Below are 23,875 nucleotides of genomic sequence, written 5' to 3' on the forward strand. Positions count from 1 at the left end.
TTTAAGGTTGACATGTACATGGATTATATTATTCTTTAATTTTGCAAATTTTGAAATTTTCCAAAGTAAAATTATTTTATAAATAACAGTAAAAGAGTATTTTAATTAAACAAAGCCTATATAATCCTTTTTACAACACAGCTAATTGTGGGAATTATTTTTGGTCCCTGCTATTAGCACAGTCCCCATATCCATTCAATCACCAAATCATGTTGATGCTCCCTCTCTTTTTTTTTTTTTTTTTTCCAAGGTGGAATCTTGCTCTGTCGCCCAGGCTGGAGTTCAGTGGTGCAATCTCAGCTCACTGCGATTCAGCTTACTGCGGCCTCCACCTCCCAGGTTCAAGTAATTCTCCTGCCTCAGCCTCCCGAGTAGCTGGGATTACAGGCGCCCACCCCCACGCCCAGCTAAGTTTTGTATTTTTAGTAGAGACGGGGTTTTACCACGTTGGCCAGGCTGGTCTTGAATTCCTGACCTCAGGTGATCTGCCCACCGTGGCCTCCCGAAGTGCTGGGATTACAGGCGTGAGCCACTGCGCCCGGCCTGATTCTCCTTCTTAATTGCCAATTCTTTTCACCTACTCCAAGCAACATTTGGCCTGTGCACAGTGCACTTCTACTTTTGCCCCCTTCCAAAACTGTAACAAGTGGGTTTTGTTGTTGTTGTTGTTTTGACAGAAATTTGGTGATACCAGTCCTTTTTGCTTAAAATCCACTAATGGCTTCTCATTAATCATAGGGTAAAGGCTAAAACATTCAATAACGCACCAAAGGTGCTGCAGGATCCATTCCGACCTGGTGTATATGTCACCAGATACATCTTGTGATGCTCTTTCCTGCCTTTCTATACTCCAGGTACTTCCTGAACTTCTTATCCTTATTTTTAACTCAAAGCATTCGTACCTGCTGTTCCCTCTGCCTAAAATGTTCACTTTGTCTTTACACACACCCTAATCTTTCAGACTACACCTTAATGGTGACTTTCTCGGGGTAGCTTTCCCATTATTCTTGGTCTAAGTGAGGTCAAATACCTCACACCTTCACAACAACTTGACACAACTGAAATTTAAAAAATTTTTGAAATTATTTATTTAGCGTCTGTCTTTCCTGCTATAATATAATCTCAAAGAGAAAAGAAAGTAGGTCTTATTTTTGTATCCCCAAAGCCTAGCATCTATTGTGTCCTGCACATAGTAAAAGGTCAATAAATCTTTATCAAACTATAAATGAATGTCTTGATGAACAAATAAATAAATGTATTTGAATATAATACTGGTCAAGTCATAAACAGAATTACCTGAGCCATTATTATAATATTATACAGTTAACCTTAATGGTGTCAGTCATACTCTCTGACAAAAGATTTGAAAATCTTCAATGTGTATGTACACAAAGAGAGGAAATGAGAATGACTTCATTACATAGCCAGGTTACCGTCCCTCAGTGATACTCCAAAAGTACTTAATGACAGAAGAATAGAGATGTATCTTAAAATATTATCTACATTTCAAAGGAGGCACACCTATATCCAAATAAAAGTGCGGATACAAGCCCCAAGTTAGGCTATTAAGACAGAAAACTCCCTAGGCGCACTGGCTCATGCCTGTAATCCCAGCACTTTGGGAGACCGAGGCAGGTGGATCACCTGAGGTCAGCCTGGCCAACATGTTGAAACCCCGTCTCTACTAAAAATATAAAAATCAGCCGGGCGTGATCATGGGCGCCTGTAATCCCAGCTACTCAGGAGACTTGAGGCAGCCGAATCACTCGAACCCGGGAGGCAGAGGTTGCAGTGAGCCGAGATTGCACCACTGCACTCAAGCCTGCGTGACAGTGAGACTCTGTCTCAAAAAAAAATAAAAAAAAGTAAAAAAGAAAACTCAGATTATCTGAAAGAATAATAAAGACCATATGCCCCAAAATTTTACACTTTATGTATATACAATTATTTTATTTAAAACTAGCTATAGAGAGAGCACGCACACAGTCTCTTAACTCATAAAATGTATGAATTTAACTAATATATTCCAGCAAAACCAAAGCTTAAACATTGTAAAGATCTTCACAACATTTAAAATTAATGAGAAAAAACTACAAACTCCTGAACCAAAATTTTATTTTAAATTAGGTTTTTAGTTCATATGAAAATTATTCATAACACATGACACATAAAGATGTTGGCACATTTGAACTACAATAGAAAATATTTTTATACAACTTTTGAAATTATGAATATGCTTATTTCTCCTGTGAAAAAATGCAGTTTGCTTAAATCAACTTTGTCATGGAATATCAAGTAGGTTTAAAATTTTTATATTATTGTTTAATAAACTTTTAATAAGGTTGTGACTCTCCTTGATCTACACATATTTTTTAATGTATTGAATACTGTAGCAGCTTCTTCTCTCATCTCTGGTGGAACATATTTAATATCTAAATATTCATAGAGTTTAGATCTAGAATTACACAGCATGTTAATAACAGTTTCAATATCATCAATTTTATTACTTCTTTGTCCTGGTGACAATAACTGGGACTTATACATTGTTTTTAATTTATGTTCTGCTGCTGCTGCTAGAGCAAGGCTTCGTTTTAGGTGATCTTTAGAGGCTTCAATATCTTCTCTATATGCTGGGTTGCTGGTGTCACTAAGAAGTGCCTGTTGCACTTGTGAATTAATATCTAAAATTTTTTTCAAAATGTCATCATTATTCCAACTCTCTGGGTGCTTTCCAAATGTTAGTTCTTCGGATTTTTCTATTGCAGTTTCACTTGAGAGCTGAGGAACATCTTCTGATTCTGTAGAGATCTCAATGCCAGTGCTCCTATCTGAAGCAGTGACAGGTGACTTGTATGAGGTGACATATGGACTTGTAGATGATTCAGTAACAACTGGCAACGTTCTTGGTGCCTCAGTTTGTCTTGCAGTTGGCTCCGGCTCCGGCTCTGGCTCTTCCTTTTCAATATAAGGTTCTTCTGCATGTAAAACAATGGAAACATTGTTTGGTTTGATTGACCAGAATGGGGTACTTTCCGTGTGTTTTTTCTTTCCTATTTCCGGTGTGAAGTCTCCTGTAGGGAAAGTTGTAGTTTCTTCACTGATAGGATCGGTTAAAACATCATTCTCAGTTGATGTGTCTCCATGTGTAATTAGCTCCTTAAATTTTGATCCCTTCGATGCTATAGAATAAACATGTTTTGGAGAGTTAGATTTTTTCTCACGACCTGGCTCCCTAGGGGGAACACTTAGTACTAGGTTCTCTAAAACTTGTATATAATGATTCAAGTTTTGTTCTTCATCAGGTGACACAGTTATGCCTTAAGGGAAAAAAAATCAAACAAATAATAAGTAACATTTATTATTATATATAACACATTGACAAAATCTACTGACCAAAATTTATTTCATATGCTATCACTTAAAAATTGAAATAAAGAACCAATATGCAAAGCACCTTTGACACAGAGTCAACTTTCACTTAAATAAACAAAATTATTTCTTCAGGTTCTTATTAAAATAGGTGAGCAAGATTAGTGCAAAAGTTGCATATTAACACCATTCTCTCTATATTTTTGCTTGTATTCTCCCATATAACTTACAATTTTTGCTTTTATTCTCCCATATAACTTATGATTCAACAGGCAACTTATTAAACCAAAATTCTTGATTATGTCCTCTAACACAGTGGTATGCTGGAGTAGGCTTATACTGGTTCACTAGAGCCCATTGTTAAATTTTTATGAATTTTGTGAGCCAGATGTTAAACACAGACATTAAAAATTAACTTAGCCGGGTGTGGTAGCTCACGCTTGTAATCCCAGCATTTTGGGAGGCCGAGGCGGGTGGATCATGAGGTCAAGAGATTGAGACCATCTTGGCCAACATAGTGAAACCCTGTCTCTACTAAAAAATACAAAAAAATCAGCTGGGCGTGGTGGCACGTGCCTGTAGTCCCAGCTACTGGGAGGCTGAGGCAGAAGAATCACTTGAAACTGGTAGGCGGAAGTTGCAGTGAGCCGAGATCGCATCACTGCAGTCCAGCCTGGGAAACAAGAGCGAAACTCTGTCTAAAAAAAAAAAAAAAAAAAAAAAAAAAAAAAAAAAAAAAATTAACTTATCTACATTACAATCAAATAAATTATATTAAAAGCAAAGGCAATAAATATCCCAAACTCATCACTTTCTAATTATTTTACTATTTTCTATGCTCGTGAGGTTATTTACATCTAGTGTATCTGTATGATGAAAATGCAATATTTTCATCAAAGATTTTCATTCAAAGATCTAACTATAGTCTGTGACTCATATCCACTCAACTCCTTTATTAAGTAACGTTTTATTGGCACCCAGTGAGTCTTGCCCATTTGTTTACGTATTATCTACAGGTGCTTTTGCCTGCAACACTAGGGTAATTGTAAGAGACCACATAACCTGCAAAGCTGGAAATACTGTATGACCCTTTACAGAAAAAGTTTGTCAATTCCTGGTCTAAATCATCAACATTTCACTCTTAACAACAAAATGGTAGTTCTACTTCATGAACCGCTGGCGGCACCCTACTTCTCCTTACCCGCCCCGGATCAAAATATATATATATTCTTAACTAAAGTCTACTCAGGAAATATTTCCTGTCTTTTATTTTAAGTATCAAATTGTTTTAGTTGACTTAAAAAGGAAAAAATACAGAAAAAACAAAAAAAGCCCAAGGGTGTTGTTGGGGCGTCTATCTAATGTGGAGGGTCTTTTTTTGAGGGGTCTCCTAAAATAAAATATTTTAATAAGCAACAAAAAAAAGGTAGTTCTATTTATACTCCTATTTTGCAGCATCTGAGCAGTAAAGCCTCTCATTTCCAACGTGGAGAACAGAAAAGATAGTAAGATATTAAGATATTCTGGAATTCTGTTCAACTACTCCTGAATCAGGGTATTTTAATTTTAAGTGCTGTGATTTTTCACTATGTGCAATTTTAAGGTTTGCCATTTTCAAGTATACAAATTGATTTAATTCAGGGAAGTAAATCACTTTTTACTAAACACTAATCCATTACTCCTACCTGAACCATCCCCCTGCAGGTTGAATAAAGTAATAAACTTTCTGTTCAGGAGGCACTTTTATTTAGCTTTTGGTAAGTACAAAATACTCAAAACTGCCTTGTATTTACATATTTCTCCTCTCTTCTTTATTCTGTTACAACTTAGAAAGACCAGATAGACGTTTAATCAAAATTGAAGGCATATTTCTAAATTTTAAAAAATTCTTAATGAGAACAGTTTAGTGAGCCAATGTGGTTAGTGGAAAGATACCACACGTCTAGAGGTCTTGATTCTAAAAGTAAATTCTGCATTTTATGTAATGCTTAGAAAAGCCTTGTATACTCCTAAGATCCATATGATGATGACAAGTGAAAAAGAAAGTATAGAACATAGAGTTCGATGCTGTCCTTATAATACTTTTTAAAAATCACTCACATAGCATCATATACTTTGTCTGTGAACTGCAGATTTTTTTAATGGACTAGAATGATAATATACTAAACTCATATGGGCAGTTGCATCTGAGGAGAGGTAGTGGGACTCAATTCGGTCAGTAGAGGAGACTTTAGACTTTAACTATAATGTTTTACTCCCTAAACACACACACACACACACACACACACACACACACACACCCCGATCATTTAATATAGTAAACCATTATAAGTCACATTTATTTTTTAAAGTTTCAAGTATTTTTTCTTCTTTATTTTTTAATGGCAAACAAAAATTGTATACAAATCACATTTTAAAAGGAAAATAACTTATTTATGTAAACTCATATTTATAAAATGCATTGTCCCGAATCAGAGTCTTCATGAAGGAAAATATTGAGTAAAATGAATATGCCTTGTGCAGTGAAAATAAAATATTTGATCCTGGTCCTGGCTCTACCAATTTATAGCAGCATTACCTTAGGTCATTATTTAACTTATCTGGATATTCACTTAACTATAAAGCTAAGATACTACACTTGCCTTTTTATCTCACAGAACCAAATAAATTAGATATTTTAAAACACTTTCAAAGCTACAGAGCACTCATAAGATACTATTCTTTATAAAGGTAACTGCTTACATTTCTCATTTTAAATATAAATTTCCCTTAACATTATACAGAAAAACATGTTCCATAAAAGGAACATTAAAATATACTTTGTATCTTATTTAGTGGGAAACAGTAAAAGCTTTTCCGCTAAAGACAGGAACAAGATAAGAATACCTAATATCTTCATTTCTATTAATATTTAACATCATGTTGGCAATACTAGTCAATGCAATTAGACAAATGAAAATAATTGGAGACACGAGAATTGGAAAGAAAGAGGTAAAACTATGTTTATATACAGATGATAGGATTATAAATACAGACAACACAAAAGAATCCATTGAAAAGCTACTAGGATTAGTAAGAGAATTTCATAAATAGCAAGTCATAAAAATCAATATACCAAAATGAATATATAAATATAAACTGCTTAGAAGATATGAGAAATAAGATGTTGTTTACATAACAGAAAAATGAAACAAAATATTGGCTGTGTGCATTGATTCACACCTGTAATCCCAGCACTTTGAGAGGCCGAGGCAGGTGGATGGCTTGAGCCCAGGGGTTCGAGACCAGCCTGGAAAACATGGTAAAACCCCAACTCTATAAAAGTACAAGAATTAGCTGGGCATGGTGGCACATGCCTGTAGTCCCAGCTAGTGAGAAGGCTGAGGTGAAAGGATTGCTTGAGCCTAGGGAGGCTGAGGCTGCAGTGAGCCATGGTCTTTCCACTACACTCCAGCCTGGGATTTTATATATATATATATATAATCATAAAATATTAAAAACATGCCAAAATCAATATGAAGAGTTATAGTAGGCTAAATAATGCATACTCAAAGATATCACCCTAGAACCTGTAAATATTACCTTAAGAAAGAAGGGTCTTTGCAGATGTGGTTAAATTAAGTTTCTTGACATGGGGCAATTATTCTGGATTACCTGGGTGGACTCTAAATCGAATCACAAATGTTCTCGTAAGAGAGAGACACAGAGAGATTTGACACACACCCAGAAGAGGAAGAGGTAATGTGGAGGAAGAGGCAGAGATTAGACTGATGTGGCCACAAGTCAAGGAATGTAGGCAGCCACCAGAAACTAGAAGAAGCAAAGAGCATATTTTTTCATTGAGCTTCCAGAGGGAGCATGGCCCAGACTATGCCTTGGTTTTGGCTCAGGGAAATGGATTCCAGACTTCTGGCCTCTAGAACTGTGAGAATAAATTTTTGCTGTTTTAAACCATCAAGTTTGTGGTAATTTGTTATAGGAGCTACAGCAGACTAATACAGGAATATAATAAAATCTTTTGAAAGACATAAATATCAACAAATAGAAAGCTATACCATGTTCTCAGATGAGAAGATTCAACATCGTAAAGATGCTTAGATGTCATATCCTCTCTTTTAATTTATACATTTAATATGTTTCTAAAAATGTCATTAATTTTTTTCTGGATTTTTTTCCTCCAGGCCCTGGACAACCACTAATCTACTTTCTGTACCTACGCATTTGACTATGCTAGACATTTCATATAAATAGAATCATATGATATGTATCCTTTTGTGAGTGGCTTCTTATGCTTAGCATAATGTCTTCAAGATCATCCATGTTGTAGCTTGTATCAGTACTTCATTCATTTTTATGGCCAAATAGTATTCCATTGTGCAGATACACATACATTTCTCCTTTACCCTTGGCCAGTAACCTTGATATAGCAACTGCTGATTGCACCCAAAATTTAACCAAGAATTATGGATGCTCATTTTGTTACAGATTTGAATATAACTAGGATTTTTATTACAATGATATAGTGAAAACAGAATAACTTTATTCATAAAGAACTCACGTATATAAAACTGAAACACATACCCAAGCATCCATCACTTACAGATGGTCCACACACTCTGGCTGAATGTCCATAACTTTGGAGAACAAATTGCTTGTATTTTCTATACATGCCATGAAGTGGACTCATAAAGAATAAATTTCCCTTATTCTGCAGCAGTTAGGTACTAAAGTAAGAATTAACAACTGAAAGCTGTCATTATGCAAGAACTACCAGTTAAAACATCCAACACCTTCAAAGTAAAATGAACTTTTATGAAGGTTAAAATTTTAAAACGAACTGAGCTGAAGTACTGTATTTCCGACTCAAAGTAGTAATAATTGTGCTTAATTACTGAGGTCTACTCAAGGAATGGTCATAAAAGGAAATATTAAATCTTATTCATCCAGCAATTTTCCTATAATTTATTATGCAAATCTTAATTTTTGCTGACAGGTAAATAAACAAGTAATTATGTTCATATTAATCAAGTGTTCCAGTTAAAGAAATGTAACTTCATGGCTTTGCACTTCCTGGTATTCATGTTCTCGGGTAGTGTCTTCTCACACTGGATATGGGCTTGCCAGATGTGACTTGTCTTGGCCTACAGGACATTAGCAAGTCTGATACAGTATAGGCTTAGTAAGAGCATCCATGTTGGGGTTTATAAATCTCCTTCTCGGAAGCAAGCTGCCATGGTGTAAAGAAACTTGGGCTAGAGTACTGAAAGATGACAAGTCATGTAAAGACCCTGGAGGATGAGACGCCATCTTGGATGTTCCTATCCATTTGAATTTCCAGCTGAATGCAGCTGCGTGAGTGACCTCAGCTATACCATGTGAAGCGGAGCTGCCCAGCTGAGTCTAGTGAACCCAAAGAATCATGAAAAATGATAAATTTGGGAAGCAGTCTTTTATGCCACAATAGACAACCAAAATAGCCTCATTAAATGATGTTACAATTCTAGCGTGGATAAAGAGTTAAAAATCAAGATGCATCCTATGAGTAATGTTATAATTGGAACCAAAATAAACTCATGACTTTAAATCTCTCTCTTCTAGTTCTGTTCACTAAAATGACAAAAATAACAGTATTTTCCCACTGCAGTAGTCTAGTATATATCGCAGGCACTTTGGTCTCTCATACCATGTTCTCCATCCCCTTGGAAAGACAGTTAATTCCATTCAGAGTGAGAAAGACACAGAGTGGGAAAGGCACAAAGGGGGCTTGGAACAATCAGTTAACGTCAGAAAACAAGAAGTCTTTAAAAATATACGGGATCCTATCAAAAGAACAAGAGAAGACAGCTTACAGTGGCTCCAAATGGTCGCGGTATGAATATTTGAGCCTCAGAAGAAACTATGCTTAGGTTAAATAAATTGTGTGTTTTTAAAATGCTTCAAATATATAGTGATACTATAAAAAAAAAAAAAAAAAAAAAAAAGGCCGGGCGCGGTGGCTCATGCCTGTAATCCCAGCACTTTGGGAGGCCCAAGCAGATGGATCACGAGGTCAGGAGATCGAGACCATGCTGGCTAACACGGTGAAACCCTATCTCTACTAAAAATACAAAAAATAATTAGCCGGGCGTCGTGGCATGCCCCTGTAGTCCCAGCTACTCAGGAGGCTGAGGCAGGAGAATGGCGTGAACCCAGGAGGCGGAGCTTGCAGTGAACCAAGATCGTGCCACTGCACTCCAGGCTGGGCGACAGAGCGAGACTCCGTCTCAAAAAACAAAAAGAAAATGTTTTCTTTTCAAATAACTAGTATTTTATTTGGATATGAAAAAATTGTTGCTTAAGTTTAATTTGACATATATTATCAAGAGATTAAAGTATATCCATTTAAGGGATAATAGGATCAAAAGAACAGAAAGGCAAGACTTTTTTCCCCATAAAACGTCAGTGGACAGGCTAATGAAACTTCACGCTACTCCCCCACAGACTACTCTCTTGACACTTGCCTATTAGATGACATGCTCCTCATTATCTCAAACATTAACAAAGTGTGTCATGACAGTTTATTCACAGGTTTAAGAGACCCTTCTAAATGCTATAGCCTTGGGCACTAAGTGAACTTGCAGCACCAGATCCCAGTGAACTTTACCTTTACAATGTATTTGAAATGAAAGAAATATTCTTTTCCTTTTAATTTATTTCATAATAGATTCAAACAATTGTTGCTGGTAGATTCTCTTACCGTGTGTGGTTCATTAGGACAAAATTCTTCCTAAAGACAATGACAGAAGCCAAAGACTGACATATTCAGCCTTCTTATAATAACAATGTAGAAATAAGAGCTTTTATAATCCTAGACTAACCCTATTTTTCCTAGTCTATACCAAGAGATGATCTAAAGGAAATAATTTATTTGGGAGATACCCCAAAATTAATATTTAATTTTATTTATAAATATGCAGATTTTGGGTTAAACATTAACATATATTAATATTAATACACTTTAATTTTAGTTTGCACTCCCAACCCATGAATATTTGATGACTTAAAATTATAAAAGGCAAATTATATAATTTTAATAGTAGTTATTATTTAAATATGTAACTATTACGTTAACATTACTTTGAAAGTTACTGTGCTTTTTTTTTTTTTTGAGACAAGGTCTCGCTCTGTCAGCCAGGCTGGAATACAGTGGTGCCATCTCAGCTCACTGCAACCTCTACCTCCTGGGTTCAGGTGATCCTCCCACCTCAGCCTCCTGAATAGCTGGGACTACAGGCGTACCCCACTACATCTGACTAATTTTTGTATTTTTTGTAAAGACAGGGTTTTGCCATGTTGCCCAGGCTGGTCTTGAATTTCTGGGCTCAGGTGATCTGCCTGCCTCAGCCTCCCAAAGTGCTGGGATTATAGGAGTAAGCCACCGTGCCCCACCTGTGCATTTTTTTTTAAAGTAAAAAGAATTCTCATTAAGAAGTAAAGTAAGTTGCACAGTGTAAATACATTAAAAAGGGAATACATTAAATACTTTCCCATTTAAAATTGAAAAAAGGGAAGGTATTTAAAACTATAGAAAAATCAGGTACAGGAAACTGAATGTATAAAAATTTATACAGTAAAATGCTGTTTATCCAGCACCATCAGGATGTGTGTGCGCGTATGTAAAGGAGTGCCCACTTCTGTATACCCAAGCTGCATTTATGTCTAACTGAATTTAGATTAAACAAATACTAGCTAAACTTGGATTGGGCCTGTTAGAAAGGTATAGGCAGATACAAGAAGTACTGAGGTTTTCAATAAATGCAATTACTTAATACACCCGTGATGTTTGTGTAATATAACCTCAAAACTGTCTAGTAGTTTAGAAAAAATGTGTCAAAGCTCCACTTTTGATTATAAAAACCTATGTGCCTTATCTTTTGCATCTCGCCAACAATTGTTTGAATAGTGGCCATATAAAAGAATGCATAGCTGATTTACATCAAGCTCAATGATATATTTATTTTGGTATACTTACTTTAAAAGCAAAATTAAAATTAGAGAAAAAGTAGGGAGACACACAGAGAAAGCAGCCATGTACCACTGCCTGCTGTATATATTCCTTAATCCACTTCTGTAGAAGAGAGGTAATTACATATTCCAAGACATCTTCTATGATTACAACCTGTATATAGTTTCCTTATAACATCTATATATTCAACACAAAATTACTCTTTTTTCTGGGAAGTGCCTTTTCATTTTCTACAACCCTTTTCTTTCTTCCCAAGAAAGATTAGCGAACAGGGGGCAAAGAAAGAGAACAGGCTGGCCAGGCACGTGGCTCAAGCCTGTAATTCCAGCACTTGGGAGGCCGAGGCGGATGGATCATTTGAGGTCAGGAGCTCAAGAACAGCCTGCACAACACGGTGAAACCCCGTCCCTACTAGAAATACAAAAATTAGCCAGGCGGTAGTGGCGTGTGCCTGTAATCCCAGTTACTCAGGAGGCTGAGGCGAGAGAATCCCTTGAGCCTGGGAGGCAGAGGTTGCGGTGAGCCGAGATCCGGCCACTGCACTTTAGTCTGGGCCAGAGAGTGAGACCCTGTCTCAGGAAAAAAAAAAAAAAAAAGGAGGGAAGAGGGAGGGAGAGGGGAGGAAGGGGGAATGAGGAGAGGGGGAAATTATGGTGTTAGGTAAGAGACTGCACTGAGTTAAGTGGGTGTCCAGGGACTCCTACCCAACCGTCCCAGAGTGTACTGTGTGACAGTGTTAAAGTCACTTCAAGTCTCCATATGTTAGTCACTTGTGACTTGCTGATCTACAACTACCAAAATACAATAACTGGTGTTAGTAATAATGACCATCAAACACCAAAAGACAGTAGCATCCTCATTATGTTCTGGTCCTTTATGTCAAGGAAGAAAAATGTTACAAAACTTTTTATTAAAAACAGCTACAAATCATAAGTGCTAGTATTTAAAGAGCTAACTTTAGTTACCTAGGACACTTCATCTAGAACTTTTCCCACTACTATTCATAATTTAGATTGTGTTGTATTTTCAGTTTTAAATTTGATTTTAACTAGGATCGTTTAGCAATTCTGAAATATAGATTTGCATAATCAGCATGCACAATAGTACTTTTTTCACACCTGTTAAATTGTGTTTATTAAGTGAAACCAAACTGCAACATTACTAAATGCTACAATGAACTACAGTTAGACTAAATGGGCAAGCCTTACCTACCTGACTTAAATACTAAGCGCCTCAAGGTATCCACATGATATTGTTAATATAGTAAAGTCTTAGCACCCCTGAATTTGACCTTATTGGTTTTCAGCTTTCGGGGAGGGACAAAAATTGCTCCTTGGCAAGTCTTAAGTTATAATCCTGCTTAACTAAGGTTTTGAATGCCGTGTGCTCAAGCATGCTCTCTGGGAGCGCATCCTCAGGTGAGTGTCCCAGAGCGCGACCCACAATCTACATGCTCTCCAAGTTTTACCGTACGGGCCAACCTTTTTCTGCACAGGGCCACATAGCAAAAACTTCAGGCTTTGCAGGCCAGACTGTGTGGCAACCACTTAACCCCGCCCTTCTAACGTGGGAAAGCAGCCATGGGCAATACCCAAAGGAATGAGCGTGGTTGTGTTCCAATAAAACTTTATTCACGAAAAATGAAATGTGTACGTCATGCTTTTCCACACATCATGAAGGAGTACATTTCATATTTACATTTAAAAATGTAAAAATCATTCCTAGCTGGTCAGCCACTTGGCGACGTGGCCGGCTGGCAGCAGCCACCCGACCCCTGCACGGTCACACCCCCAATGGCTGGGAAGGACCGGGTGGTCAGAGAGGCAGAGGCAGGTGTGGGGATTCCACCCGCGCCCACGGCCCGCAGGCGCCTCCCGTCTTATCTGGGCCCCGCCGCCTGAGTCGCTGCGATCCCTGACCAGGAGAGGAGAGGGACACTCCTCAGCGTCGAGGCCAGGACCCTGGACAGTGGGGGAGGGAGGCATGTGGGACCAGAGAGAAGGGCCAGGCTTCGAGGTCGCGGAGCTCGGGAGGTTCCCCCAGGGTGTCCCCGGTCCGCTGCCTCCTCAGGCCGGTCACTCACTCGGATAAGCCGGCACGGACGAAGACCATAGCAACAACGCAACTAGAAAGACTAAGGACTTCATAGGCGTCGTCCGCAGCACTCTGCCATGCGACCGGAACGTCCTGGAGCCACCAGGCCGGGAACCTCAGGACCGAAAGGGAAGGTGTCAGCGGAGGACCGTTCTGCCTCAGGCCCTGGGACACCCCGCAACGGTTGTCCCCAGCGCGCAAGCGCAGCGGTGAGGAGAAGGAGAGAGCGAGCGGCCAAGGCCCGCCCCCTCCTGGGGCTGCGTGCAGGGGGCGGGGGACCGCGCGCGCCACGCCCCTTGCTAGTGCGCATGCTCGTTCCGCCTCCGAAGGTCTGCGCCGGGAGCGGGCGGGGAAAGCCTTGACGCCCAGCTGCTGGGTGCGCTGTGCTGCCTCGGGACGGGCGGGGCTTGGCCCATCCTGCGCTCTAGGGATACAGCCATGGTTTAAACGCGGTCCCTGCGAGGAAGGAACTGTAAGGGTAGAAGCAGATAACCTGGCAATTATCACAGCGTGAAAGGGCTGTAGTGGGGGAAGCGCTAAGTACTGCGGCGCGCAGTGGAAACCCACCCCCGGAAGCGGGCGGGGAGCTTGGCTAAGTGGAGTACGGCCTGGAGCGCCCCAAGAACTGAGCATAGTTCCGGCGAGTTGCGTTGCAGGGTCTGGGTGGGCAGTTGTTGGAGGAGAGGGGGGAGAGGTAGGCAGAGGCATTAAAAACACCGTAAGGGGTTTGGGTGTTTTTGTTTCTCAAAAGATCACATTCCATTTCTTTGACATTCCTAAAAAGATAGGGGTAGGGATGAGGGAGAGTAGGACTTTGAAAGGATAGCGTGAGGGTGTTTTGGGGACTGATAGATGGCGGTGGCCACAAGAATCTACACATGTGTTAAAATTCACAGAAGGCTGGGCGCGGTGGCTCACCCCTGTAATCCCAGCACTTTGGGAGGCCGAGGTGGGCGGACCACCTGAGGTCAGGAGTTCGAGACCAGTCTGGCCAACATAGTGAAACTTCGTGGCTACTAAAACTACAAAATTAGCCAGGCATGGGTGGTGACACATCCCTGAAGTCCCAGCTACTTGGGAGACTGAGGCAGGAGAATCGCGTGAACCAAGGAAGCAGAGGTTGCAGTGAGCCGAGATCGTGTCACTGCACTCCAGCCTGGGCAACAGAGCAAGACCCCCCCCAAAAAAAAAAAAAAAAAAAATTCACAGAACTGCACATCCCAAAGAATCTGTTTTTCTGCATAGTTATTTTTTAAAATTCACATAAACTAATCTCTGTCTCAGGAAGCAAGGGGCTTGGATTTTAGTCTGAGGCACCAGAACTAGAGTACTGCCAGGTCTTGAGCTGGGAACGGTTGTGATTAGATTTGTGTTCCAGAAATCTCACTCTTCCTGTAGCATCAAGAATGGACTGGAAGGAAGCAAGACTAGAGGCCAGGAGCCAAGTGAGGAGGCTACTTCAGTAATCCAGGGATGGAATGACAGGGCCCTGGATTCATGGTGGCAGAGGACACAGGATACGGGAACAGATCTAAGAGACCTTTACAGCTGGCATCAACAAGATTAGGGAATTGATTAAATGTGGGAAAGGAAGGAGAAGGAAGCAATGCCACAACTTCTGGCTTGAGCATCTGGATATGTAGCGGTGCCATTTACTGAGATGGGAACAGAGGGTACTTGCGGGAGTGAAAGAAGAAGAGTTTCATTTTCAACACTGCTATATTGAGATGGGTTTGAGACCTTCTACTGGAGGGTCTTGTCCAGCGAGCAGATGGATGTGGGACCCCAAAGAGAGCTGAGATGGAAGTGGAGCATTCAGAGGCATTAGCATCTAGAAGTGGGGATGTCTGCGACTGCCCAAGGAGAGTCTTTACAGGGAGAAGACCACTGGGCCTAGAATAGATCCCTAGGACACATGGGAGACTATAGAGAGGAGGATAGACCTGTAAAGGGGACCAAAAGTAGGGAGAGGAAAACCAGGAAAGCACAGAAGCGTCATGGAAGAGGAGGAATTCAAGACTCTTAAGTGCTTCTGACCAAGCAGTAGAAGGACTTAGATTTAGCAGCAAGATTCTTAGCAGAAGCAGTTTCAGTGGAGTGCCTTGGGCAGAAGTCAGAGCATAATGAGTTGAGGAAAGAGTAATAGGTGATGAAGTGCTGATAGCTAGTACAGACAACTTTTTTAAGGTGCAGAAGTCTTTAATGTGCTCCACCAATGCTTAATCCAAATATAGCAGCATCCTAGAATCAAACAGTTGCAACTACAGCCATGTGTTGCTTCATGATGGGGACACATTCTGAGAAATAAGTCATTGTGAAAACATCATAGAGTGTACTTACACAAACCTAGATGGTATAGCCTACTTCACACCTAGGCTACATGGGATAACCTATCTAGAAATGTGTGCGGCATGTTACTGTGCTGAATACTGTATGCAATTATAATACATAGAAAGGGTGTAGTGAACATACAGTATTAGAATCTTATGGGACCACCATTATATAGGCAGTCTGTTGTTGACTGAAACATCCTTATATGGTGTGTGACTGTATTTGGAAAGCAACTTGGAATATGTAACAAAAGCATTAACATATAAATACTGTGACATAAATTATATAACAAATTCAGGGGGGCCAGGAGTAGTGGCTCACTCCTGTAATCCCAGCACTTTGGGAGGCTGAGGCGGGTGGATCGCTTGAGGTCAGGAGTTCGAGACCAGCCTGGCCAACATGGTGAAGTCCCGTCTCTACTAAAAATACAAAAATTAGTCGGGCATGGTGGAGGTGCCTGTAATCCCAGCTACTTGGGAGACTGAAGCAGGAGATGAACCCAGGAGGTGGAGGTTGCAGTGAGCCAAGATCCTACCACTACACTCCATCCTGGTCGACAGAGCAAGACTCCATCTAAAATAGTAATAATAAAATAAATAAATTCAGGAGGAGACAACTTTATGCCCTAAAATAATCATAATATGTTATGTATGATATAAAAATAAAATACAAGAGAATGGTAATATTATGGGCTAAATGTTTGTGGTCCCCCAAAATGCTTTTCATTTTTTTCTTTCTTTATATCCAGAATGCATGCTGGAGTTTCCCCCCAAAAATCATATGTTGAAGTCCTAACCCCTGTGTGATGAGTAAGAGATGGAGTCTTTGGGAGGTGATTAGGTCGTGGAGGTGTAGCCATCATGAACGAGGTTAGTGCCCTTATGACAGAGACCCCAGAGAGTTCCCTCATTCGCACCCCCTGTGAGGCTACAGCAAAGATGGCCATCTTTGACCCAGGTAGCAGACCTCCACCAGACACTGGATCTGCCCATACATTCATCTTGAACTTCCCAACCTACAACTGTGGAAAATAAATGTTTGCTGTTTAAGTCACCCAGTCTATGGTATTTTTCTTAGAGCACCCTAACGAGACTAAAATAGGTAGGTTATATTTGTTGGTTAAAATGTCTGACAGCCACTAAAATGACGCCCATAAAGTATATCTCATTTGGAGAAATGCTGATGTTGTAGTGGATCATATTTTAAGATATTAGCTGAAGTCCACCTTCCCTGGGCTTCCTTGCCCCATTACCATTTTTCCTGCATTAAGACATCAGTGATCATCTTAATGCACTTGCCTCATGGAAGGATAGCAATATTCTTGAACCTGGAAGTTAAGTGAGGTGCTGGAATTTTGTTTGTTCATTTTTGCTTTTTTTCGTCATGGTAGGGTTGAAAGACAAAGAACTTTTGTAAGAGCTGCTGCTTACGTGAAAAGTTTTGTTCGCGTTTGTTGTGTGTTTTTAGTGAAAATGCCAGGCTTTGAATATCAAAAGCCAAGGAAACTCAAGGACAGGAGATCATGAGCCATAGATTGGGGTTGGATTCAGGATGATGTAAGGTCCATTTTCCTGACGCAGAATTACATTTTGGGGAACAGAAGAAGGGGCTGCAGTGTGCAGACAGAACCTCCTGGCTGGTTTTGGGGGTTGCAGAGATTGCTCGTGTCTCCTTTCCAGAGGAGAGTTCAGGGAAAACCGCAAACTTTTTAGACACGCTGTGCATCCAGCATGGGGCCAAAGCAGCTGCACAGCTATAGTTGACTTAGCTACTTGAGTGGACAAGTCAGGCAGTCAGCTCACCAGCAGAGCCCAGAAATGCTGAGCGAGGGCCTCTGAACTCAGACAGGTCTGGGCTTAGACCAGAAGGAAGCCAAGTGCATGGATCTGGCATATGGTAAGTACTGGGTAAATATTAGCTTGAGTATGGGCTGACTTAGTGATTTGATTCTAATGAATAGAATATAACAAAAGTGATGGCCTATCACCTATGTGATTAGTACATAAAAAGGCTACAGTTTTCATCATGGGCACCCCCGTCACTCTTACTCACTCCTAGGAAAGCCAGCTGCCATGTTGTGAGCTGCTGTACAGAGGGACCCACATGTTTAGGAATGGATGTCTCCAGCCAACAGCCAGTAAGGACCTGAGGCCTGACAACAATCAGGTGAGTGAACTTGGAATAGATCCTCCCCAGGTGAGCCTGGAGTTGACCACAGCCCGGCTGACATCTTGATTGCAACCACCTGAGAAACCCAGCGATGGAGGCACCCAGTTGAGCCATGCTTAGATTCCTGACTCACAGAAACTGCAAGATAGTAAATGCTTGTTATTAGATGGAGGGGGAGAAAGCATTTGCCTAAGCAATGGATACATACAACGGTCTCTGTTGATTTGTTCCTTGAAAGAGACCGCACTTGGAAAGGCACCTGCAGTTGGGTACACTACTTGATTGAGTTTATAATTGTCAGTCATTCTTCCAGGTCCATCTGTTTTCATCACCAGTCAAGCTGGAAGGTAAGTATAAATTCAGATATTTGAGGGTGACACTATAGCTAGTCTCCAAGGGATTGTTATAACTTGTTCATTACTATTTTGATTGGGGGTGGGAGAGTGTAATAAAGCTCTGTGGATTCTTCATAGTCTTTTCTATCATACTTGCCCTTGTTCTAAAGGTTAGGAAACCAATGTGAAGATTCTGCCTTATGTCCTTTAAATGTACACTCAGGAATTGGGGAAAAACCACTGGAAGGGTTTAGGGTTCCATTGAACTTACTATAAGGTGGACTTGGGTTAGAATTCCTTTAATTACCTCACCACTGTAAACCCCACTCTAACCAGTGAACTACTGTGGCATACTGCGATTTTCCTTTTTTTCAGTGCAGATTTATCCACAGGTGATCACTGGCACCTTTGGAGAAGGCTAGAAGTTAAGAATCACAGCACGTACCTATCTCATGATATTATTACTGAATTATTCAAGGGTTTCCGGCTTTCCCTTCATTTAGGAGACTGGATTTGTGAACGGACTGGCTTGGCGATTGAATGAGGAACTGCAAGTGAGAAGTTCAAGTAGGATGTCTGTCTGTGAGGCCCAGAGTTGGGGTCGTTTTTCCCTTGTTTGTTTGATTATAAAAATCGAGTAAGACCTTAGCAGTTTTCATCTTGTTAACCATTAAAAGGAAACAGTGAAATAGCCAAGGTATATCCTAATTGCGGAATTCCAGTTTAAAAAAAAAAATGTGTTGTAACTCTGTACTCTATAGTCTATGTGCTAACATATAAAAGGCTCCAAAATATGGTGTTGAGTAAAGAAAAAAAGTTCAGAAAAAAACATATATCCACTTATGCAAAATTACACCACTTAAATATTTCCATGAATTCATCTGAAATCATTCTGGAAGGAAACACAGTAAGCTGATAATAGTGCTTACTTCCAGAAGGAGAAATGAGATTGGAGAACAGGGAATTTTGAAGGGAGAATTTTACTTTTACTTTTCTTATCCCTTGGATTTTCGAAGCAAGATTATTCATTTAATTAAAATAGAAACAGTAACTTTTTACAAACTCTAGTGAAGAAAGGAGTGCCAGTTGTATAAATGTGTCTTATTATGCCTCATATTTTCCTTTACTGACTTCACTGAAATATTTTTGAAGTGGCTAATTCACTACCCAAAGAAAAGTAGCCTGCATTTCTGCTTCACCTCTGGATTCTGTAGACTGTTCTGATAACTAATCAAACAGTATCATTTACTGTTACATGACTTTTTTCAGGGATATATTTTATCTCCCTTTTATAGATGTTTTTATGCTATTTCACACAATACCTTGTTGGTGCTCAATAAAGACTCAATAGCAACACATGCTCTTCCAACCTAAAGGAAAAGAATCCTTCCCCACTTTCCCCCACCCTTTTCCCCTAGAGCTGTCAAAATTATCTGTTTCAAGGCTCAAATGCCACATCTGCTTGGAATCTCCCCTCCATCATCCCTCCAGTTAGAATGTATCATATCTTCCCTATCCCGTATTTCCATAATGCTATATTGTAGCCATTATTTCATTAAGTTACTATATTTTATGTTTTTACAAGCCAGGCTTCTCTAGACCAAGGTATTTGAGGGAAGGAATCTAATCTAAGTTACCCCTGCATCACAACCTCCAAAAACCCAGCCAAAGTCGTGTGCATTCACCAGGGTGATCAATAAATGCATATTTGAGTTCAATTGAAATCCAAAGACTGGGAATTTTTATAGAGGCTTTTACAGAATCTTAAAAAGAGTTAATAATACTAACCCAGCTACAGTGAAAACTTCCAGCACAATTTTCAATCTCTAGAAGAAACTCCTCATCTCTTAAGTGTCTTGACTCCATTATTTAAGTCCAGGTGAAACGAATAACAGGTGGTCTCATCTGTTCTTTTCTATGTATATCCTGCAAGTAATTCTAGACAATAAATTCCTGATTGTGAAACCACTGTGTCAAAATAAATGTATCAATTTGCATATTCATCAATAGTATAGTAACTTACTAATACTGGGTGGCATCAACTTTGAAGACCAGTGATGTCAAGTGTCATATCTTGTTTTAATCTGTTTCACTTTGTTTTTCAGTGAAGCAAAGCGTTCTGCCTACTCTCTGTCCCTGTTCCCACCTTGGATTTTCCCTATATTCCTTCTAGTATGTATCTAAACCCACACTTACTGTTTTTTATTATTTCTCCTCTTAACCCAAGGGATTTGAGTTAATAGTTAGCCAGAGGTATGTTTGTCTCCCTAGAAGAAGTATATTTGGGAAGTCCTTCGCCTCTCATCTTAGAACACTTCCTTAATCCTTTCTATTCCCCTATTCTCCTGGGACCAATGCACTGAACAGCTCGGACCACAGCTCTTGCTTAATTAACACCAATGCAGTTTTTTACATCTCAGATCTCAAACATCATGTCTTAACAGCATTTGGCCCCATGTGTGGAAAAATAGTTGAAATTAAATACTATTAAATGAATGAATCCCCCAATCTCTCCATGCATTTATCCATCCATCCAACTATTCATCCATGTATACATACATCCACTCTGCCCTTGTAAAAATCACCATAACATTATCAGCATGAGAGCATCAGCAGCTTTGTCAGAGAAGGACTTCAGCCACCCGGGGGCAGCAGAACCTCACCAGTGGCTGGGATGGCACTTGTAGTTACATCAGAGCATCTCTCCAGCTGTGAATCTAGAAACTGAATTTTGGTTTTGCTGCAATACAACATGTTTTGCTATTGTGTGTTTTGCTTTACTCTCATGCATTTGGAATGCACCAAATAGCATGTAATAATGTTTAAGTGATTTAATAGTAATAGCCTTTGTTCTCCAAATAAGATTTTCTTCAGTGTTGGCTACGTAGAAGAATGTTACACATCCAGTCTTTCTCTGACAAAGCTAGTCCACATGCAGTTACATTACAGACAGTCCTTGGCTGAAATCAGTTCATGAAATGAGACCTGGGAGCACACAGAAAAAGCAGGCTGACTCTTGGGAATGCCCACTGTCTGCACGATCTGCCCCACCTAATGTAGGCAATATACATTTTTAAAATTTTTAAAAAATTGTATTTTTTTAACTTTTATTTTGCATTCACGGGTACATGTGCAGGTTTGTTATATAGGTAAACTCATGTCATGGGGGTTTGTTGTATACATTATTTTATCACCCAGATATAAGCCTGACATCTGGGCCCTGAATAGGCTCCATGGGAGAGGTTTTGATTTAATAAATGGGTGGCAGAGGAATCCTGGAGTGTAGATGGTGATCGCTGGGAAGGGGTTACAAGTGTGTGAGCCTCACAGGATTTTTAGCTCTGTCCAGGAAAACCCTTTCTTTCCTGTTGACTCTGCCAAAGTCAGTGTGCATCCCTGTGAAAGTCTGAAAGTGTAGCTGGGTACCTATGAAAATGCTAGTACAATGATTTATTGTCCTGTGGATTCATCCGACTAGGAGGGTCCTGGAATTCTAAAGGAACACTGAATACAAATTTAATTTGTATTCACTTAGCTTTTGTAAAATTAATTATGTCCTCACTAAATAGAAAGATTCTTAAAGACAGAGACCACGTCTTTTTGTGTCTGTACCCCAGGGACTTTTCACAGTGCCTGGCAGAGTTTGGACTCTATACGTATGTGCTGAATATGTGAAATTTTCTGATGGGTGCCACGAAATCAAATAGAAGATGACTTTGGGTAAGGAGAACTTTAATCTCTGAATCTCATTGTGCTTATCCCTAAAATAATAACCCTTTGTATTTGAATTATGCTTAAGTCTAAACCTTATATATAGATCAAATCTATTTCCTTTCACACTCACAAGCATACTGGTAGGGTAGGCTAAACAAGTGCTGTATGAGTGTCCCAGTTCCATAGGTGAGAAAACTGGGGCTCAGACTAAAAGACCTAGCCAGGTCACTCAGCCACGTCCTGATGAGCTGAGACTACAAGACCCAGGTCTTTTGACTCTCAGTACAGCTCACTTTCACTATACCTTTCTGGATTACAGGGGATAATTGGACTAGTCAGTCTCTTGGAGACTTTCATCTAGCTTCAGAAATGGTTCTCAGGCCACACCGAGAATTAGTGCAGAAACTTTTTAAACGTAACAAATAATCAAGACTGTGTGGTATTGGCAGGGGAATAGACACATATATCAATGGAACAGAATAGATAAATCCAGAAATAGACTACACAAATATGTCCAAGTGATTTTTCACAAAATGCAAACGCAATTAAATGAAGGAAGGATTGCCTTTTCAACAAATGGTGCTGGAGCAATTGGACGTGCACAGGTAAGAACATGAACATCAACCTAAATCTCACACTTTATATAAAAATTAACTCAAAATGGGTCACAGGTGTAAATCTATAAAACTTTAAGAGAAAAATAGGAGAAAATTGTTATCAGCCAGGTCCAGGTCTGTTCTGCCCATGCATAGTAAATCAATCACAGTCACCTGGATTTGCAAAAGAGAAAAGATTTACAGAGCTGCCAGATGAGGAGGTGGGAGACCAGCTCTCAAATCTGCCTCCCCAAAGATTAGGCTTAGGGATATTTATGGGTTAGGGAAGTGGGGTGGTCTAAGGTGTGGGGAAAGGTGATTGACAGTGGGGAAAAATGAAGTGGCAGGTTCTGCACAAGTGTCGTTTCATAGAACATATGCACAGAAAATACCAGCATTAGCATGATCTGAGGGTGGAGTTTTGGTCCTCTAACATCAAAAGGCTACCCACCACTCCAGCACCTGCACAAGCCCAGTTAAGGGGCAGTGGTCTCAACCAGTTCAAACTGGACAGGAGCTAGCCCAAGTTCCAGAAAAAACAACCGAAGTGATCATTACCATGGTGACCTATGAGTTATCGATAAAGGAGCCAATGAAGGATAAATTTCAGTATGCAGCAGCAACGGCTTCAGCTACTGAGGCTTTCAGCTTCATGGAAAAAGGAAGGGAAAAAAAATAACAAAAAGCAAGTGACCAAAAAAAGCAAGCAGGGCAGGCAGACCTGATCAAATTAACGCCTGGGTTTTAAAATCTTCAGGATCTATCTTTAGGTAAAAAGTTTTTAGACTTGACAACAAAAGCATCCTTCATAAAAGAAAAACAACTGATAAATTGGACTGCATCACAATTTAAAATGTTTGCTCTGAGAAAGACCCTGTTAGGATGAAAGACAAACTACAGATTTCTTTTAAAATCTGCAAACCACAAATCTGACAGAGGACTAGTATCTAGAATACAGAGAATTCTCAAAACTCAACAGTGAGAAACATCAGTTAGAAAATGGGCAAAAGACAGAGACATTCACTGAAGAGAAAACACAGATGCAAATAATGCACATGAAAAGGTGTTCAGCATCATTAGCCACCAGGGAAATGTGAATTAAAACTACATGAGTTACCACTACACACATATCAGGATGTCTAAAATAAAAATAGTGACAACACCAAATGCTGTTGAGGATGTAGAGAAACTGGATCACTTATAAATTGCTGGTGGATTTATTCCAGCAGCCACCTCTGCAAGGCAGTTTGGCATTTTCTTAT

General features: G+C 39.8%; 2 protein-coding genes and 1 long non-coding RNA gene across 3 annotated transcripts in view; 1 reads left to right on the top strand and 2 right to left on the bottom strand.

The window, feature by feature from the left end:
- NOX5 (NADPH oxidase 5) overlaps window positions 1–13,669 on the bottom strand; it is a 132,097-nt gene extending 118,428 nt beyond the window's left edge. The window contains exon 1 of the mRNA XM_017851142.1: window positions 13,458–13,669. Within this exon, the coding sequence (XP_017706631.1) occupies window positions 13,458–13,486 (29 nt within the window). The 5' untranslated portion in view covers window positions 13,487–13,669. The remainder of the gene's footprint in view (window positions 1–13,457) is intronic.
- Window positions 2,099–13,670, bottom strand: SPESP1 (sperm equatorial segment protein 1). Its single transcript, XM_017851143.1, has 2 exons — window positions 13,458–13,670; window positions 2,099–3,317 (listed from the first exon to the last, which is right to left on the bottom strand). The coding sequence occupies exons 1-2, from the start codon at window positions 13,519–13,521 to the stop codon at window positions 2,323–2,325; spliced, it is 1,059 nt and encodes a 352-aa protein (XP_017706632.1). The 5' UTR covers window positions 13,522–13,670; the 3' UTR covers window positions 2,099–2,322.
- A 140-nt stretch (window positions 13,671–13,810) lies between these two features.
- On the top strand, window positions 13,811–19,102 carry LOC108514725 (uncharacterized). Its single transcript, XR_001881309.1, has 5 exons — window positions 13,811–13,940; window positions 16,548–16,668; window positions 17,858–17,965; window positions 18,282–18,315; window positions 18,807–19,102. It is a non-coding gene; the product is annotated as an uncharacterized LOC108514725 (long non-coding RNA).
- Window positions 19,103–23,875: the final 4,773 nt, after the last annotated feature.

Source organism: Rhinopithecus bieti, unplaced genomic scaffold (genome assembly GCF_001698545.2).
Source record: "Rhinopithecus bieti isolate Rb0 unplaced genomic scaffold, ASM169854v2 scaffold_31548, whole genome shotgun sequence".
Classification (NCBI taxonomy): domain Eukaryota; kingdom Metazoa; phylum Chordata; class Mammalia; order Primates; family Cercopithecidae; genus Rhinopithecus; species Rhinopithecus bieti.

What these genes read in the sequence shown, in the direction of transcription:
- SPESP1 (XM_017851143.1), bottom strand. Translation starts at nt 13,521, where the DNA reads ATGAAGTCCTTAGTCTTTCTAGTTGCGTTGTTGCTATGGTCTTCGTCC. An exon ending in GTCCGTGCCGGCTTATCCGA is followed by an intron (nt 3,318 to 13,457) that starts GTGAGTGACCGG and finishes TTTTCCCTTAAG; the next exon opens with GCATAACTGTGTCACCTGAT.